This window comes from Garra rufa, chromosome 4 (assembly GCF_049309525.1).
Source record: "Garra rufa chromosome 4, GarRuf1.0, whole genome shotgun sequence".
Taxonomy (NCBI): domain Eukaryota; kingdom Metazoa; phylum Chordata; class Actinopteri; order Cypriniformes; family Cyprinidae; genus Garra; species Garra rufa.
Genome location: NC_133364.1, coordinates 4937167 through 4958799, shown reverse-complemented (window position 1 = coordinate 4958799; position 21633 = coordinate 4937167). Strand labels below are relative to the sequence as shown.

General features: G+C 30.1%; 1 protein-coding gene across 1 annotated transcript in view; it reads left to right on the top strand.

The window, feature by feature from the left end:
* Positions 1-591: 591 nt before the first annotated feature.
* The window catches only part of LOC141333440 (ataxin-7-like protein 1), a 27656-nt gene continuing 6614 nt past the window's right edge, over positions 592-21633 (top strand). Inside the window, exons 1-8 of the mRNA XM_073838455.1 lie at positions 592-607; positions 2192-2375; positions 5446-5885; positions 9659-9741; positions 9830-10074; positions 12157-12337; positions 14399-14520; positions 17115-17769. Coding sequence (XP_073694556.1) covers positions 592-607; positions 2192-2375; positions 5446-5885; positions 9659-9741; positions 9830-10074; positions 12157-12337; positions 14399-14520; positions 17115-17769 — 1926 coding nt within the window. The remainder of the gene's footprint in view (positions 608-2191; positions 2376-5445; positions 5886-9658; positions 9742-9829; positions 10075-12156; positions 12338-14398; positions 14521-17114; positions 17770-21633) is intronic.

Below are 21633 nucleotides of genomic sequence, written 5' to 3'. Positions count from 1 at the left end.
ATGATTTTAGCAGCATCCGAACATCAGCATACCTGTGAACACGATGGACTTTGGTCTTTTTTATTTTTTTAGTCTCAGTCCACCTGCACGGGATACTCCTACAGCCGTATTGACACACCTGCTTCAAATTGAGACCAACCCAACGCTAAATTCCCCCTGCGCACAGAGCGGACGAGCCATTGTTTCTCTCTTTTGGTCGGCGGTCAGACTTTGTTGTGAGCGAGGGGTTCTCCAAACAGAGCCTCTGAAATCAGCTCTTTTGAGTCCTCGCGCACGGTGATGTGGCTCTTGGCTGAGTTTCCTCGGCAGACGAGACACAATGCAAAGGCCAAGGCCGGTTAGTGAGCTGCCAGATCCAGCCAGGAGCATTATTATTATTCACTTTGAAAATAAACAAGGACTTTTTATGTTTTTCAGTACAGTCATCTGGCTCAGTGTAGTGTTTTGAAACACTATACATCAATTATATGTTTGAAGGGCCCTATATTGTGTTGTGGAGTGTGTGATAATGAGTGTTTGTAATTGCAGGTAGTTGGGGAATAGTTGAACAGTGAGTAGAGAGGAGCGCGTCCACCTCGAGCCGCCAGAGCCATGCACAGCAAGAACCGTAAGTGCAATAACAGTGTCTTTTGTTTATGTGTGGAATCCAGTGTGTCAGTTTGAACTGGAAATGTACATTGAAGCAACATAAGTAGTGCAAAGATTTTAATGCACCACTGAGCGTGACGTTAAACTAGTTTCACAAACAGTTGTTGTCTCATGACTTGCTAGAGTTTTAGGAAGATAGCATTGATAGCATTTCTGAGCAAAAAATAGCGTTAGAGTTTGATTTATTGTGGTGGATCGGTTCAGATTTTCCATTTCAATGAATAATTTCAGAACTATTAATGTAGGTAAATAGTGCATAATAATAATAATAATAACAGTTTATTAATATTATTTAAATAAGATCACTAAATATTAATATTATTTTATTTTTTATTTTATTATTATTTTTTTTTTTTATTATGTAGTGCTATTGGAGCATATAAATTAAAAAATATTAGAGTTTGATTAATTTCTGTGAATCAATTCAAACTGTCCATTGTAGGTAAATAGTGCATAATAATAATAATATTAATAATAATTAATATTATGATTTAAAAAATAACTAAATATTATTATTTTTATTATGGCGTATGTAGTGTTTTGGTACATATAAATAAAGAATTATTTATTTAAAAAACAATATTAAACTAAACTGTGAAAAAAGTGTCTGTAATAATAATAATAATAATAATAATAATAATATATTTTACTACACACATGTAAGCGTGACTTTGTAGCTTATAAATAATATGATTATTTTAATAAAATAACAAAATATTTTATTTTATTTTATTTTATTTTATTTTATTTTATTTTATTTACTGTTGTACTGGTTCAAATAAAAAATGTATATGCTCCAGTAAAAGAATTAAAATATTATATTACACCAGTGAAAAACGGTGTGGAAAACATGTCTTGATTATTTTATTTCATTGTATTGAATTTTGCTTATTGGGAAAATAAAATAAAATAAAATAAACAAGTAGTAGTAGTAATAATAATAATAATAATCATTATTATTATTATTATTATTATTATTATTATTATTATTTAATTAAATAATTAAGTATTATTATTTTATGTGGCTTATGTAGTGTTATTAGTACATATAAAATAAAATAAAATAAAATAAAATAAAAATAATTAAAAAAAAAAACATAATGTGTATAAAAAAAGTGTCTGGAAAACTCTTATTTTTCATCTAGATTTTACTGTATTACACTTTAAAAAAAAATGTATTGTTATTTTATATTTTATATATTTTAATTTCACTACACCCCTTTGTCACATACTGTTTTCACTTCCTCGTAAACATGACTTAATTTTCACAGTTGGTTAACTTTCACTTTCATGCTTTTGAAACTACAGTTTCATTTTCAGCCTCGGATTCCTCAACACACATCCTACTAAAACTGTAAAAGTAAATCGGAAACCTCACAAAATTCTCATATTATTATATTATTGTTAATGTACTATGATTTAGGATGCACTTATGTTAATCTTTCATGTTGTATTAGATAGATAGTATATCATTTGGGACACAGCACTTCCTGTACAGTCTCCTGATCCTCTGACAGATGTATTGGTGTGTCCTGATCCTCAGAGAGGAGACACTGCTCACCCAGCAGCTCCAGGACGCCTCTGGTTCCTGTCAAGGCCAAGATGTCGGTGGGCCAGAGCGAGGTGGAGCCCCTTCCCTTCCGGGTTCCTCGCGATTACCCACACTCACGCTTCAGCAAGGCGCCGCTGGCCGTCTATCCGCCCAAAGGAGCCCGAGCCAAGGCCTGGTGAGCAAACATACAGTTGCAATCGAAATTATTCAGCCCCCCAGAGACTGCAGTATTTTACAAATACAAGCTTTTCTGAAGAAAATTGCATCTAGAGGAGTGTACTGGCATATTAAAAGTGACAATGTCAATATAAAGTGTAATGTTTTTGAGTTCTAGGATTTTTTGTCATAATTATTCAACCCCTATTCAACATTGCTGTTTTAAGTCACTTATTTTCATGACAGGGAACAAAATTCTCTTAAAACACAATTAAAACTTTAGAAACTTGAGCTGTTACACATACTGTACATGCATTTGTCTTGTTTCCAGCCAAAATATCTCAAAATTCTTAAATCAAGAAAAATTTTATAGACAAGTTTTCAGAAAAAAGTCAAAATTTTTGTTTAGTTTTTGCTTAGAACAAGCAAAATAATCTGCCAATGGGGTAAGCAAAAAAATATTATTTCAAACAGAAAACAAGGTTTTTTTTTTTAACCTCATTGGCAGATTATTTTGCTTGTTTCAAGCAAAAATGCATTTAATTTTGACTTGTTTTTCTGAATTTTTTTTACTCACTCATCTAGAATTTTTTTCTTGATTTAATTTTTAGATATTTTGACTGGAAGCAAGACAAAAAATCTAAGTAAGAGAAGCATTTCTTTCAGTTTATCAGTGATTTGAAAGCTTTTTCAGGCGAGGAATGGGTCAAGATTGCAGTAGAGAGGTGACAGAAGCTTCTAAGCACTTCTAAGCAGCGTTTATTGGAGGTTTTCAAGGATAAAAGATTCTGCACCAAATTTGACTTTTGGGGGTTGAATAATTTTGAACATGAACGTTTAGAGCCAATTAAATTTTTTTTTTCCCCAATATTCATCAATTTATACTCTCAGGATTACTCGAATGTGTGTTAATAAACTTTCTCCAATAGTAAACTGATGCCTTTGTTGAAATATTCTCACGAAATTTTGTTCTCTTCAGCAAAATGTCTTGCAGGTCAAGGGGGTTGAATATTTTTGATTGCAACTGGAAAATTGGAAATTGTACTCTATGCAAGTTCAATGCAAAAAAAAAAAAACTTTTCTTACTTAGATGTTTTGTCTTGTTTCCAGTCAAAATATCTAAAAATTCTTAAATCAAGGAAGATTTTCTTGACAAGTTTTCAGAAAAAACAAGTCAAAATTAAGTGAGCTTTTGCTTAGAACAAGAAAAATAATCTGCCAATGGGGTAAGCAAAAGAAATCTTATTTCAAACAGGAAACAAGATTATTTTTCTTACCCCATTGGCAGATTATTTTGCTAGTTTCAAGCAAAAATGCACTTAATTTTGACTTTTTCTGAAAACAAGACAATAATGTTTACTCATCTAGAAAACCCTTCTTTGTTTAAGAATTTTTAGATATTTCGGCTGGAAACGAGACAAAAAAAAGCTGAATAATTTCGATTGCAACTGGAAAATTGGAAATTGAACTCTATGCAAGTTCACTGAAAAAAAAAAAGCTTTTCTTACTTAGATGTTTTGTCTTGTTTCCAGCCAAAATATCTAAAAATTCTTAAATCAAGAAGGATTTTTTTAGACAAGTAAAAAATATTGTCTTGTTTTCAGAAAAAACAAGTCAAAATTCAGTGAGTTTTTGCATAGAACAAGCAAAATAATCTGCCAATGGGGTAAGCCAAAGACATCTTATTTCAAACAGAAAATAATATTATTATTTTTTTACCCCATTGGCAGATTATTTAGCTTGTTTCAAGCAAAAATGCACTCAATTTGGACTTGTTTTTCTGAAAACAAGACAATAATTTTTACTCATCTAGAAAATCCTTCTTGATTTAAGAATTTTTAGATATTTTGGCTGGAAACAAGACAAAAAATCTAAAAAAAAACACATTTTTTTGCAGTTTATCAGTGATCTGAAAGCTTTTTCAGGTGAGGAATGGGCCAAGATTGCAGTAGAGAGGTGACAGAAGCGTCTAAGCACTTCCAAGCAGCATTTTTTGGTGGTTTTAACGAATAAAAGATTTTGCACCAAATTTTACTTTTGGGGGTTGAATAATTCTGAACATGAACGTTTAGAGCCAATTTTATTTTTTTTTCATTATTCATCAGCTTACACTCTCAAGATTACTCAAATGTGTATTGATAAACTTTCTCCAATAGTGTACTGATGCCTTTGTTGAAAAGTTTTCACTAAATTTTGTTCTCTGCGGCAAAATGGCTTGCAGGTCAAGGGGGTTGAATATTTTCGATTGCAACTGGAAAATTGGAAATTGTACTATATATTTTTTAGACAAGTACAAATTATTTCAAAATTAGTCAAAATTAAGTGAGTTTTTGCTTATAACAAGCAAAATAATCTGCCAATGGGGTAAGCAAAAAAATATCTTATTTCAAACAGAAAACAAGATTATGTTTCTTACCCCATTTTAATAAAAATTCTTAAATCAAGGAGAATTTTCTAGACAGGTTTTCAGAAAAAAAACAAGTAAAAATTAAGTGAGTTTTTGCTAGAACAAGCAAAATAATCTGCCAATGGTGTAAGCAAAAAAGTATCTTATTTCAAACAGAAAACAAGTTTATTTTTCTTACCCCATTGGCAGATTATTTAGCTTGTTTCAAGCAAAAATGCACTTAATTTTGACTTGTTTTTCTGAAAACAAGACAATAATTTTTACTCATCTAGAAAATCCTTCTTGATTTAAGAATTTTTAGATATTTTGGCTGGAAACAAGAAAAAAAATCTAAAAAAAGAAAAGCTTCTAAGCACTTCCAGGCAGCGTTTATTGGTGGTTTTAACGATTAAAAGATTTTGCAAAAGATTTTAGAACAAGCTAAATAATCTGGCAATGGGGTAAGCAAAAAAATCTTATTTGAAACAGAAAACAAGATTATTTTTCTTACACCACTGGCAGATTATTTTGCTTGTTTCACTCTTTTTCATTTGCTTTTTTGCCTCTTCTAGAAAATCCTTCTTGATTTAAGAATTTTAGATATTTTTGCTGGAAACAAGACAAAAAAAAAATTACAAATCTAAGTAAGAAAAGCATTTTTTCCAGTGTTCAGGACTTAAAACACACGTTTTCTATTGTCCAGCGTGTCTTTACCTGTGGTGAGTCTGGAGAAGATGCCGTGTTTCAACCGATCGGAGGGAGCGCACATCAAAGTCAACTCCACGTCTCCCACGGCGGGTTCTTCTCTCTCTTTCTCTTCCACGTCTTCCTCTCCATCCTCCGCTCCTCTCAAGTCCTCCTTGACGTCACCAGCATCTCACAAGAACCAGGAGAAGTTCCTGAACGGTCGCGGACCCGTGACGCCTCGCTCCACCACGCCCCCGTCGCTGATTGACAGGCGGCCCAGCCCGTCACGGTCGCCCTTGGAGAAACGGCCCGCCTCCTCACCCTCCCCACAGGACAGGAGACCCGCCTCCTCCACGTCTCCATCCCTATTGGACCGGAGACCCATAGTCCCTCCTTCTCCACCGGACAAGAAGCATCAGAACGGAGCCAAAGGCGGGCGGCACCGGAGAGTTTCCGGTGAGTAACAAACGGATAATATGTCTTTTGTTCTGAGGCTTGTAGATTTGCAGTAGATTTAACTTAATTTTATCCAGCAGGATTTGATTGGTTAGGAGAAGGCGGGGCTTTGATATTATTGGTTGATTTTATTTTTCTCGGCCTGTATGGCCTTGGTGATGTCATCAGAAAAGAAAAGGCATTTCATTGAGTGGAATTTGCTTAAAAAATATGTTAAATGAAAATTAAAGAATAGATTTGTTTTCAGTACTATTGTTAATTTAAACTATTAAAATTATTTGTAATTAAATAAAGCTGAAATAAAATCAAATATAAATATTATAGGTAAAACATACATAAAAGTTCAAATTAAAAATGAATTTGCTTAATAAAGTATAATTTAAATGGCAATTTGTTATATTGTACTGTATGTTCTATGTGGTTATAAGCAATGCTTTTTTTTTGTTATTTTAAACTATTACAAATATTTTGTCTTAATAAAATATAGCTAAAATAATATACATACATATATATATATATATATATATATATATATATATATATATATATATATATATATATATAAATATTTGAAGGAAAACAAGGAAATTCATTTCTATTTGTATGTTTAATAAAACTAAACATTGGTATTTTTAGTATTGTCATGTATATTGTAAAGCTAAAAATATTTAAAAAATCATTAAATCATTTTCATTAATAAAAAAGTGAAATAAAATATACATTAATATTATAAGGACGACTTAAAAATGATAATGTGCAATGTTAAAATAAGCTGAAGTACTAAAATCACTAAAACTAACAATAAAATAAAATAAAGCTATATCAAAAACTATAATGAAATTAAAAACTGAATATAAAATAATTCTGTTAATTAAAATATAGTTAAAATAAAATATAACTATTATAAGAAAAACTTAAGCAAATTAATTTCTGTTTTTCGTTTTTTGTTTAATAAAAATTAATTTTAATGAAAATTGTTTTCCTTAAAATGCTAAAAATATTAAAAATGACTTTCATTTTCAAATTATTTCATTGATAAAAAAGCTGAAATAAAAATATGCATACATATTAGAAGGAAAACTTCAAAATTAAAATGTAAAATAATGTTAAAATAATAAAATATAGCTAAATTTAAAAATAAATCAATATTAAATAAATATATTCATATAAATATTAAATAAATATTTGAAAAAACGAATTACATAAATATTAGCAGGAAAACTTAATGTATTTTTTTTTAAATTAATTTTAAATATAGCTAAAATAACAAAAATATTAGAAGGTAAACTTACAAATTAATTTCTATTTTTCATTTTTATGTTTAATAAAAAATAATAATGTTAATGAAAATAGTTTTTCTTGATATTTTAGTACTGGCTTTAGTACTGGTTAACAAACTAAAAATATAAAAAAAATATTTTTTGTTAATAAAAAAAATTACTTAAAAAGGTGAAATAATGCTTAAAAGAAGTAATAAAATAAGCTGAAGTACTAAAATCACTAAAACTAATGCTGAATTAAAATAAAGCTAAAAAAAATGAATATAAAATATAACAATTAATGCCAATTACAAAAAAATACATAGCTAATTCAAAATAAATAAATGCAAATAAGTCCCATCATCTGTTTCCAAACCCAAGTTCTGTGGTTTATGGTCTGAAGCATGAATGTTTAATCATAACTAGCCTCCGCTAACTGATTATCATTGAGCAGAGGGTCAGTCGTCTCTCTCTCTCCGTGTGTTGTTTACTGGGCTCTCGCCCCGGCGGAGGTTTGATTTATGCTGTAATTGGCTGCTTTCGGGCGCCAGATCCTCCGCTGCGTCCAGCAGCCGCCACAGTCGCTCACGATCTATTACAGAGAGTTTGGGCTAGTTTCAAGTGTTTATGCAAGCTCCGGATAGCACCGTGAGCTGGACTGCAATGTTTGATCACGATTCTGCATTTTAAAACAGCCTTCACCACGATTTCTCAGAAACAAAAGCTCAGGTCTGAAATATGCTCCTAATCAAACTCACTGTCTGCATAAGAATGGAAATGATTAGAGTCTCTTGCGCAAAAGAGATATTGAGTGAAAGCAGTGATGTTTATAGTAATATACAACTAGACGAACTTTAGGTTGCTTGAGAAAGCCTAGCTTGAAAGTTTGAAGCGGCTGTAAAAGCTTAAAGGTTTTAACTTTATATAGAAATATTAGATGATTATCTTGTTGCTAACATGATTAGAATGTAGTTAGCATAACTCTAACATTTTCCTAGCATGTTTAGCAAGTTTCTAGCATGATTAACTTGTTACTTGCATTATTGGCATGTCATTAGCAAGTTGTTAACGTTTATAGCAAGTTATTAGCATGTTTCTAGCATGATTAGCAAGTTACTAGCATGTCATTAGAATGTTTTTGACATGATTTGCAAGTTGCTAGCATGTTTCTAACATGTTTCCAGCATGATTAGCAAGTTGCTAGCATGATTAGCAAGTTGCTAACATTTTTCTAACATGATTAGCAAGTTGCTAACACGTTTTAACATGATTAGCACATTATTTACATGTCATTAGCATGTCTGACTTACTAGCATGTGTCTAGCATGATTAACAAATTTTTAACATGATTAGCAAGTTGCTAGCATGTTTCTAGCATCTTTAGCAAGTTGTTATAATGTTTCAAGTATGGTTAGCAAGTTGGTAACAGATTTTTTTAGCATGATGAGTAAATTGCTAGCATGTTTCTAATGTGTTTCTAGCCTGACTAGCAAGTTGCTAGCATGATTAGCAAGTTGCTATAATGTTTCTAGCATGATTAGCAAGTTGCTATAATGTTTCTAGCATGATTAGCAATTTGCTAGAATGTTTCTAGTATGGTTAGCAAGTTGCTAGAATGTTTCTAGCATGATTAGCAAGTTGCTAGAATGTTTCTAGTATGGTTAGCCAGTTGGTAACATGTTTCTAGCATGATTAGTAAATTGCTAGCATGTTTCTAATGTGTTTCTAGCCTGACTAGCAAGTTGCTAGCATGATTAGCAAGTTGCTATAATGTTTCTAGCATGATTAGCAAGTTGCTATAATGTTTCTAGCATGATTAGCAAGTTGCTAGAATGTTTCTAGTATGGTTAGCCAGTTGGTAACATGTTTCTAGCATGATTAGTAAATTGCTAGCATGTTTCTAACATGTTTCTAGCCTGACTAGCAAGTTGCTAGCATGATTAGCAAGTTGCTAGAATGTTTCTAGCATGATTAGCACGTTATTTACATGTCATTCGCATGACTGACAAGTTACTAGCATGTTTTTAGCATGATAAAAAAGTTGCTAGCATGATTATCAAGTTACTAGCCTGATTGTGGTTGCTAAGCTAGGCTAGATAGTTAAATAGATTAGACATAGTTGAGAGAAGCATAGATATATATATATATATATATATATATATATATAAATATATATATATATATAAACGTAGATACCGCATTGGACCGCTCCAAGCACGTAGATGCGTCCGCCATATTGGAACAGTCCAAACGCGGCATGAGTCTCAAGGGATTCTGGCAGTTTAAATTTGAATTTTGACAGTTGGAGTTTGAATAGTGTTGGCTCATTTAAACAATCCCTCAATGTAAGTCTATGGGATTTCTATGATTTTTAATCTTCAGTTTTATGAAAACTACAAGTTGGATCAGCCTGAAAAGATAAAGCACACTAAGTGAGATCAGTCTGAAGAGCTAGGCTGAGTTTGGTGGTTCTCAAGTCAAACTAATACTCTTATATTGTGTTTTGTTGTACAGGGAGAGTGTTTGATCCTAATAAACACTGTGGGGTTTTGGACCCAGAGACAAAGCGGCCTTGCACTCGATCTTTAACTTGTAAGGTTAGTATCGTAACTCATTCGTCTGTTATTTGATTTAATCTGGTCATTGATGACTGGTGATGTTCATAACTGTTTGTGTTTGCTGTAGACTCACTCTCTGACCCATCGGCGAGCCGTCCCGGGACGGAGGAATGACTTCGACATCCTTCTAGCGGAGCATAAGGGACGGCCGAAGGAGAAGGACACGGGGCAGAAGAAGGAAGTTCAAGCAGGCAGCCAATCAGCACAGGTCACACAGTCACATGACACAACAGCCAGCCTATCCACAAGCTGTACCAATGCCAAGACCACGCCCACTCTCAAACTGCAGCTGGCCAATTCACACTTACACAGGTACAGGACGCTTTTGTTTTCTTTTATACTGAAGTGCTTTCATTCATAAGAATATATATCAGAAAATATATCTATAATAGACTTTTTTTATTTATATTTTTTCCCGACATATTTATACAGAATTTTTAAATATACATATTTTTAATATTAAATGGTAATAATACATTTTAATAATATTAATATTTTAAATAATAATACATATTTATTTATTGAACTTAACTGATTTTTGTTAAAATAATGTTAAAATAAAATATAAATATCATCACTATCATATATTATCATCATATTTTCAGTATTATAGTATGAAGATGAATAATTATTAGAGGGACAACTTAAAATAAAAATTGGCAGCTAAATAAAATAAAATAAATAATATAAAAATAAATAAATAAATAGTAAAATTACTAAAACTGGAAAAAAAGTTAAGGTAAAAGCCAATTCACAATATTAATAAATTAAATAAATAAAGTTAAATATAAAAAATGTGTATTAAAAAAACAAGAATATTTAAACAACCTAAAAAAAAACATTTTTATTGAATATTAAATATAAATATTTTTAATATTAAACAATGTAAATATATTTTATTAATATTAATGTTTTAATTGCTATTTTAATACATCTTAATAATATTTTTAAGTGATGGTAAACTTTGAATTGTCGAATGAAGTTCTGAATTTATTTATTGAACTAAACTTTAGTTAAAATAATAAAGTAAAAATATAAATAACATAAATAAAATAAAATATAAATATTATCACTATCATATATCATATATTTTCAGTATTATGGTATGAAGATGAATAATTATTAGAAGGACAACGTAAAATTGGCAACTAAATGAAATAAAAAATTCAAAATAAAAAAAATATTAAATGACTAAAACTGGAATAAAAATGTAAATATAAAAATAAAAGCCAATTATTAGTATTACATTAAATAAATAAAGTTAAATAGAAATATAAATAAGGCAAAATTACAAAACAAAATGGCTAAAACTTAAACAAAATTTTAAACAAAGAAACAAATTAAAATATATTGAATACTATAATGGTATATAAATAAGACTGCAAAATAATAATTTAAATGCGAAAATGAATAAAACTGGAAAAAATATATTTTACTATAAAATAAATAAATAAATTATAGTACAAAAATTATTAGAAAGGACAGCTTAAAAATAAAATTTTAATTTAAAGTTTAAATAATAAAACTACTAAAACTGGAAAAAAGATGAAACATAAAATTAAGAGCCAATTCAAAATTTTAATAAATTAAAAAAAAAATAAAGTTAAAAAGAAATATAAACAAGGAAAAAGTACTAAACAAAATTACTAAAACTTAAACAATATAAAAATGAATAATGTTATAATGGTATATAAATAATAATAATTTAAATGCGAAAATTACTAAAACTGGAAAAAAATCTAATATTTTAAGAATAAAATAAATAAATAACAGATAGTTTAAACTTGGGAACTAAATGAAATAAAATAAGATAAAATAATAAAATTGTTAAAACTGGAAAAAAGTTCGATTAAAATATTAAATTAAAGTTAAATTAAAATAGAAAAATACAATCCAATTCAAAATATTAATAAATGAAATAGATAAAGTTAAATAGAAATATAAACAAGGCAAAAGTACATAAAATTACTAAAATTTTAAACTAAGAAAAAAATTATTGAATACTATAATGGTATATAAATAATACTTCAAAATAATAATACAACTAAAGTTTAAACTGAAACAGCAAAAGATTGTGTAACTAGTATAAAGATGTATTTTACAGAAAATTATGCAATTATGCAATAAAAAATGCGTAAGTACTAAAAATACTAAAAACTAATACTAAAATAAAATAAATTAAAGCTAAATATACAAAAATAAAAAATGACAAAAGCACATTACACAATTACCAAAACAAATGAAAATTTAAATAAATACATAATTAAATTAAATTAAATTTAAAAATACCTTAATATTAAAGTATGTAAATAATGCTAAAATCTAACTCACTTGATTCTTTTTTTAAATCTGAAAAATGTTTTTCCTCGAGTTTAATGAGTGTTTTATTTTCAGAGCGTCTGGCGGTGCAGTCGTGTTCAGCTCTCCTCCCGTTCCTCCTCCTGAACCTGTGCCCAGCTGGCAGCGCTGCAGCGGAGACTCGCGTCTGTCCAGCGATGAAGGAGAAACCGACCCCCCTGAGGAGTCCGAGAAGCTGCTGTGCCACTATTCTCCACACCACCCACAACCCATGAGTGTGAGCGGAAACAAACCACTACAATACAACATTTGGGACCCTGTATATTGCTGTTTATGCATATAGCATTTAAAAAAATGGAGTAAGCCTCCAAAGGCAAAGCGCAGTAACTACACATTTGGTTAAAATTGAGTTAAGGCTTAAAATGGGCTTTGTGACAACCGTTTTGGCTTGTGGCAAAGTCTCCTGGTACAATTTTGTCCCGTTTCAGAGAAACGCGAGTGTCAAAATCGCAGTAACTACAAAATCCAAACTAATACCATATATGTGACCCTGGACCACAAAACCAGTCATAAGGTTAAATTTTACAAAATTGAGATGTATACATCATATGAAAGCTCAGTAAATAAGCTTTCCATGGATGTATGGTTTGTTAGGATAGGACAAAATTGGCCGAGATACATCTATTTGAAAATCTGGAATCTAAGGGTGCAAAAAAATCAAAATACTGAGAAAATCACCTTTAAAGTTGTCCAAATTAAGTTCTTAGCAATGCATATTAATAATCAAAAATTACATTTGGATAGGTTTACAGTAGGAATTTTACCAAAAATCTTCATGGAACATGATCTTTACATAATTTCCTAATGATTTTTGGCATAAAAGAAAAATCAATCATTTTGACCCAGGTTTTGTGGTCCAGGGTCACATATGTGATGCCAAAAATCATTAGGAAATTAAGTGAAGATCATGTTCCATGAAGTTTTTTTTTGTAAAATTCCTACTATAAATATATCAAAATGTAATTTTTGATTTGTAATATGCATTGTTAAGAACTTAATTTGGACAACTTTAAAGGTGATTTATATTTAAAATTTAACCTTATTGCTGGTTTTGTGGTCCAGGGTCACATATGTCTTAAGTCGCTGGGGTATATTTCAGTGTTGTTTTTGACAACCATCTTAGATTTAGTCTTAGTCTTAGTCTTTTGGACTAAAATGCTTCTTAGTTTTAGTCAAATTTTAGTCACTTCTATATGTGATAGTTTTAGTCCAATTTTAGTTGACGAAAAGTCAAAAAGGTTTTAGTCTAGTTTTAGTCAAAAAAAGGGAAAAAAGTAGTCTTTTAACAAATTAATGTAGGTCAGTAAGTATTTTGCAGTTGGGTAGTGTCACTTATAAGTTCTGAAAACAGCAGATCTATAGTTCAACACAATGTGAGCTTCCGGATCGACTATTTTCACCAATAATTACAATAATGAAGGAATGTTTTAGAACATAAAAGACAAACAAGGATGGAATGCTAAAACGGCTTGCCATACTAGTATAGCAAAGAGTATTTAATGCTAAAACGGCTTGCCATAGCATCAGATACATTTTAGGTTTTAATTGGCATGCACAATAAGCGGAAATGTCATGCATTTTAAACGTCTGACGGACCACCCACTAACATTTCCGTCTATTCTCGTCTCGTCAACGAAAACTCACACACGTCTCGTCATGTTTTAGTCATCAACGAGCCATTTTTATCTCGTCATCGTCTCGTTATCGTCATGAAAAAAAGTGGCGTCAACGAAATGATTTCGTCATCGTCATCGTTGACGAAAACAACACTGGTATATTTGTAGCAATAGCCAAAAATACATTGTATGGGTCAAAATTATTGATTTTTCTTTTATATCAAAAATCATTAGGAAATTAAGGAAAGATCATGGTCCATGAAGATTTTTTGCAAAATTCCTACTGTAAACCTATCCAAATGTAATTTTTGATTAGTAATATGCATTGCTAAGAACTTAATTTGGACAACTTTAAAGGTGATTTTCTCAGTATTTTGATTTTTTGCACCCTTAGATTTCAGATTTTCAAATAGATGTATCTCAGCCAAATATTGTCCTATCCTAACAAACCATACATCAATAGAAAGCTTATTTATTGAGCTTTCATATGATGTATATATCTCAGTTTTGTAAAATTTAACCTTATGACTGGTTTTGTGGTCCAGGGTCACATATGGTGTAAAAATTTTAAAGGCATTTTTCTCAGTTTCAGTGTTGCCGTAGTTACTGCACTTTGCCTTTGTAGGGCAGTATTGTGAAAATGCATTGTCTCTCGTCTTTAGTGTTGTGCGTTCAGCAGTCGGTTGATGGGACGGGGGCATTACGTGTTCGACAGACGGTGGGATCGGGTGCGGCTGGCGCTCCACTGCATGGTGGAGAAACACGTCAACTCTCTCATGTGGAGGTGAGCGTCCCGTATGAACCACAGTTATACGTTTGTCTGTCTGCTTGCACAACTATGGCTTCATTTGCTCAGAATTTACGTCTTCACTTGTTTTTCCGTCATTTAGGAAATCACAAATTAATTAAATATTGTGGTCGTATTTCACCACAAAATCAAGAGAATAAATAATTTGCGTTAAGATATATAAAAATATATTGCATTGGTATTAGGACAATTTATTATTGGCATAGAAATATAGCCACCTTAAATTGTTGCAATGCAAAAAACCTTACTGTTCCCTAAAATGGACTTGATTTTCTTTATGCAGATTTTTTTTTATAATTAAAAATATTTTAAATAAATAATTACATTTTGTTATAATAAATATTTTTAAATAATATTTTTAAAAGTTTTTTTTTTTTCTAGCATACAATATATTCTCTATATATGTTTCCATTAGATGTATTTTTCTGATTATAATAATAATAATAATAAAACTAAAAACTAAATAAAAAAACCTTACTGTTCCCTAAAATGGACTTGATTTTCTTTATGCAGATTTTTTTTATAATTAAAAATATTTTAAATAAATAATTACATTTTGTTATAATAAATAATTTTAAATAATATTTTTAAAAGTTTGGATTTTTTTTCTAGCATACAATATATTCTCTATATATGTTTCCATTAGATGTATTTTTCTGATAACAATAATAATAATAATACAACTAAAAACTAAATAAAAAAACCTTATTGTTCCTTAAAATGGACTTAATTTTCTTTATGCAGATTTTTTTTTTATAAATAACAATGTAATATAAAATGTTTTAAATAAAGTAGATTTTTTTCCCCCATAATAAATATTTTTAAATCTTACTGTTCCCCAAATAAGCTTAATTTTCTTTATGCTGATTTTTATTTCCACCCCAAAATCATAAGAAATTAAGTATATTAAATATATTCCTGATGTTTTATTCTGTCATTATTACACAAATATTTAAACATAAATAAATTATGATTCTAATTATAACATTTGTTTAAACAAATAATTATACATAAATGATTGTATTTTTTATTGATCATATTTAAATATTATTAAACTGAATAATGTCATAAATGTGATTGTTGAAAGACTTTTCAAATATATATATATATATATATATATATATATATATATATATATATATATATATATTATATTATTAAATATTTTCATTATGCTTAAGCAAATTCACAAAAAATATATGTATTTATAATAATTTTAATTATTCCATAATCAAGAGGAAAATATTTTTCATTAAAATATATAAAAATATATTGCATTGGCATGTGGACATTTGCATTAACAGTTATTCTGTTTAATAATAATTAAAAATATATATTTTGTATTGGCATTAAAATGTTACAATGCTAAAAAATCGTACTGTTTCAAAAATAGGCTTATTTTTTTACGCTGTATATTTTTTTCTTTACGCTTATAAATTAAATCTATTTTTATATACAGTATTCATGATGTTTTATTTTATAACATTACTAAACAAAAAAATAAATGTAAATTATTATGTTTTATTAATCATATTTACATATTATTACATACATATTATTAAAATAAATAATGTCATAAATATAATAAATAAAAATGATTATTAAAATGTAATTTTAAATATAATTTTATTCTGATTCACATATTTAATTTTTTTTTTTTTTTAATGTTTTACTGTTCTCCAAAATAAGCTTAATATTCTTTAGGGTACATTTTATTTTCTCCTAAAAATCATAGGAAATAAAATTAATCATCTTTAATTGTCTTTGTTTAATACTCTAATTTATTAATAATCATTTTAAACACTGTTACACTTAATAATGCCATAAATATGATGTTGAATAATGGTAAATAAAAATTTAAATAAATAAATATTGTATTAGTAAATAATTTATAAGGCAGTTAAGCACATTTACAAATAATATTTTTTTAATTCATTTTTTATTTATTTAACTACATTCTCTATAACATCTGACACAATTCATGTTTAAAAATGTATCAAAAATATATTCATAAATATATATACAGGGTGGGCCATTTATATGGATACACCTTAATAAAATGGGAATGGTTGGTGATATTAACGTCCTGTTTGTGGCACATTAGTATACTATTCAAGATACTAATGTGCCACAAACAGGACATTAATATCACCAACCATTCCCATTTTATTAAGGTGTATCCATATAAATGGCCCACCCTGTGTGTGTGTATATATATATATATATATATATATATTTTTTTTTTTTTTTTTTTTTTTTTTTTTAATTTTTTATGTTTTTTTTTTTTAATTTATTTATTTATTTATTTTTTTTTATTTTTTTTTTATATTTTTTTTTAATATAATGCAAATTTAAATGCAAACAAAAATATTTTTATCGGCATTGTTCTAAGGTGAAAAATGACCCAGATATTCTCGGTGAGATTTTGGGCTGAAATGAATAAAAATTAACGTTAAGGTTTCACAAAGGCACAGAACATTTCTTTCAGTTTGTAAATGCACGTCATTTAGGTTAACATGCCACATGGCTTCCTGCCACACACTGGTGATGTCATATCCTGTTTGTCACAGAAAAGTCCCCCTAGCCGTGGAGAGCATGACGAGTCCGACTGAAGTTTCTCCCCTCGGCTCTCCATTCGTCCCCAACCACGCGCTCGCGGCTCCTCTGGACGGCGTCTCCATGGTCTCGTATTCCACCTCTTTCTCTCATAACGGCGCTGGGGTTTTCTGCATCCGGGACCCCCAACCCGGACCCAGACCGCAGCGGAATAAACCGGCCAAACCGCCCAAAGCCTCAGGGGACGGAACGGCATCTAAAAAGCGGAAAGCGCCTCCCGCCTCTGAGTCACGAAGGAGCACGAGCAGCGGGAACAGCTACCATCTGCCATTGGGTGCGGCGCACATCAGTAACGGGACGGCGGCCCTCAGCGTTCGGGCCAAGCCTCGGCCGGGGGGCCAGGGGCCGAGAGACCAGGACAGGTACGGGAGCGTGGAGCTGTCCCTCCCGCAGGCGCTCACCGGGGATCACGGGGCCGTCTCGTCCCACAGCCCGCTGCCCCACGCATCCTCTGATGGGAGGAAGAGGAAGAGCTCTGGATCGAGCGCTGGCAGCGACAAACCCAGCAAAAGCACCAAATCCACAGCACTGGACGGGATATTCAGGAAGAGCAGCAGCGGTTTGCTGTCGTCCGTCGCCGAAACTGCCCACAGCGCCCTGCCCAGACAGGTAAAACACACTCCAGAGAGAATTTTTAGCAGGACATGATGATAAAAAATGCAGCATGTTTTTTCAAAAAAAAAAAAAAACCGAAAAAAGAGAAAAAATATTTTGCAATAGGTTATATAAAAATATATTGCATTTCATTTAGGCATTAACAGCTATTTAGTTATATATTATATTGTAGGAAGAATATATTATAAAGAAAAATATCTTATACAATGTAAGGAATTTCAATATTGTGATTTGCAGACCTGGAAAATATTTATAATATTTCAAAATTAGAATATAATTTTTTTTTGTATACTATAAACATTAAATTTAGTAATGTATAAATAAGTTTTAATGGAAATAAAAATATTTATATAAATTAGAAAAATGCTTATTTTTTTAGAAAAATATATTTTATTCTAAATTCATATATATTTTGTAATAAATAATAAATATTGTTAAAATATTTTGCAAAGTTCAGATTTGTGTAATGAGTGTTTTTGATAGCAAACATATATTCTCTATATGTTTTTATTATATGTTTTTTACTATTTTTTCTGTTTTGGAAAAAGATTATAATATTTTATATATGTATATATATAATATATTATAATATTATAAAATATGGGTATTATTTGTTTTATTTTTAGATTAATAATAAGTTATTTAAAATAGAGAATTTTTCTAGTGACCATAAATGATTTTTTTTCCCAAAAAATCCTGAAATTTAGAACTTTTCCTAGGAATAATATATCTGTTATATAATATAATATAATATAATATAATGTAATGTAATGTAATGTAATGTAATGTAATTTAATATAAAATAATATAATGTAATATAATATAATATAATATAATATAATATATATATTATATTTTTTCTATTATTTTGAGAATTTTTCCTTAATGTTTGACAAAAACCATGTATAATAAAAAAAGGTATATTTATTAATAATAATAATAATAATATAGCAATTTACATTTAATAATTTCCTAAAATATAACCACGTGCAAAAACTCTTTAATAAGAAATTAAATATATTACGATTTATTTGAATTATATATTTCTAACATTATTTTCAAACATTTAAAATTATAAGTTATTTAAAATCATGTTTTTTTTTAGACTAGCATAGACTAATAATATTTGTATAATTTAATATATATAATTCTATATATATTTTTCATGTTTATATTCAAAATATATATTATTTGGAAAAGTTATTTAAATTCAATGCATTTTGTGACTATATTTTTCTAGTGTTTTGTTATTTTTTTTTATCATTTATGTAATTGATTTAAAATCATGGAATTTTCTAATGACTATATTTTTTTTTTTTCTAATTTTGTGTGCTGTAGTTATAGTTATAGTTATAGTTCCACAGGTATAAGAACCTTGGAAATGATACTTTGATACTTCCTACATTATTTCCGTGCATTATTTGCATTTTACTTTCATCTCATGAATGTCACTTTCAGTCTTTGCCTGCAAATGTATGCAAACCTACTAACCACTGACCTATTTTGTAGCCCAAGGTCCCTCACTGATGCAGTGTGAGTTTGAGAAGAGCTCCGGACGTCCTGCGAGGGCTGCAGACGTGGGACGCCAGCACTGTGTCTGTCCTCCTGCCTTTATCCCACCGCTGCCTCTTATCTCTCTACGGTTGAGTCGAGTCCTCCTTTCCGGCTTCTTCCGTTCCGTTCCCATTAGGATTAAAGGCTTCATCTGCCAGTCTATCTCTCGTTTCCTTTCAGAATCACACGAATTTCAGTTTCTTGCAAATTCAGATTATGATTTAACCACGTTTCAGACATTCAGCGATACGGAGTTTTATTTTTGTTTTCACGTAGATGAAGGAACACCCTTCGGACTCAACCGTGTCGATCTAAAGTGCACTTAATTTCATGTGTGAACTACGTACAAAGGAACGTTTCAAACAAGGGAATCTTTTACAGACGCTTTTTCGGCAAGTTGTATTTTTCTAAATTGGATGAATTCAGGTTTTTGAGTATTTCTTTTTTTGTTTTTGTGGATTGAAAACAAACAAACAAAAAGCCAGGACTCGCATCCCCTGTTGTAAAGCGACTTTTGTATAATAATTTATCCTTTATTAATTTTCTAACTGACCTGATTTAGTGCTTCACACAAGTTGAGCAGACGTATATTTGTATGCCATTTTAAAGGTTTAAAGTATTATAGAGACCCTATTGTTGGAAATGTGTGTACATATCTTTTATTATAATTGTTTTGTTTTGTATTTATTGTTAGTGTCTCTCAGAGGTTCAAGGATTTAGTGCTTTCTATCTTCCTCAGTCGGATGTTTCTTTATAGACCTACAGATGGTTGCTTATGAAAGGGCCTTGTTTCATTTATTCTCTGATTCTGTTTTTAAGGAATACTTACTGAAACCATGATGTACCCGCAGGATCCCAGTCTTTTTTTAGAGGAAAGGTACATTGCTGTGAGCCAGTATTGGCAGTCGGTCGAGGTCTGTTGCCAATTTTGTTTTTGTAAAGATGTTGTTAGGTCATACATGCACCTTTTAGTGTTTAACCGTCGGAAAAGAAGACCTTCTCAAAGAGTTAATGAAGAAATGTTTTCTGTTTACTGACCATTTCCACTGAAGTACTAAAGGACTCAAGGATTAAATTGATCAAAAATGCTGTTCTTTTGAACTTACTATTAAAAAAAAATCATTTTCCAGAAAAAAAAAATTTTTCAAGCAGCAATTCGGCATATTAGAATGATTTCTGAGGGATCATGTGACACTGAAGACTGGAGTAATGATGCTGAAAATACAGCTTTGCATCACCGAAATTAATTACAGTTTAATTTATATTCACATGGAAAAAAGTTATTTGAAATGTTAAAAATATATCACAATTTTACCATTTTTACTGTATTTTTGATCAAATAAATGCAGCCTTGGTGAGCAAAAGAAACTTTTTTAAAAAGCGAAATATTTTACCTATCCCAAATTTTTTGAACAGCACTATAAGTGTTCCTGGCCTCATTTTGCAATTTTTTTTTTACGCATTATAATAAATTATATGGCAATAATATGTCACCATGATAGATTTTTTTTAAAGTCTCTCTGAATATTCAATTTGACAGCATTTCGTGTTGAGATCAAAGGTGAAGTGCGAAGAATTGCACAGAGTTGCCAAATAATGACTATTTCTGAACAGGTTTCTAGATCGTTTTGGTTTTGCATTGAGACATTTGTCATAATTTACTATTATGATCCATTTTATCTTGTTTGTTCTCTGAGAAGGTCTTCATCATAGCTTAAAAATCCTAGTATTTAAAGGAATGGTTAACCCGAAAAAGAACATTTTCTGAAAATGTACTCTTCCTCAGGACATCCAAGATGTAGATGAGTTTGTTTCTTCATCAGATTTGGAGAAATTTAGCATTTCATCACTTGCCCCCAAACGGATCCTCTGCAGTGAATGGGTGCCATCAAAATGAGAGCCCAAACAACTAACAAATCCACCATATGGACTCATTATGGACTCTATTAAGGGAAAAATGTCTTAATAATGGATTTGGTTCCTCAAAACACACAGCTTTTGTCTTCTCAAGATGTGAACTGATGGACTGGATTGGTGTGGATTTCTGTGATATTTTTATCAGCCGTTTGGACTCTCATTCTGACGGCACCCATTCACATGTATTGGTGAGCAAGTGACGCAATGCTGCCTTTCTCCAAACCTGATGAAGAAACAAACATTTACATCTCGGATGGTCTCAAGGTTTTCAGCAAATTTGTCTGAACTGTTGCTTTTAGGAGCCACAACTCCTGTAAAGATCTCTTTTGCACTTTTTGTTGTTTTTTTCAGGATAATTTTGGTTTTGCATTAAGACATTTGTCCTAA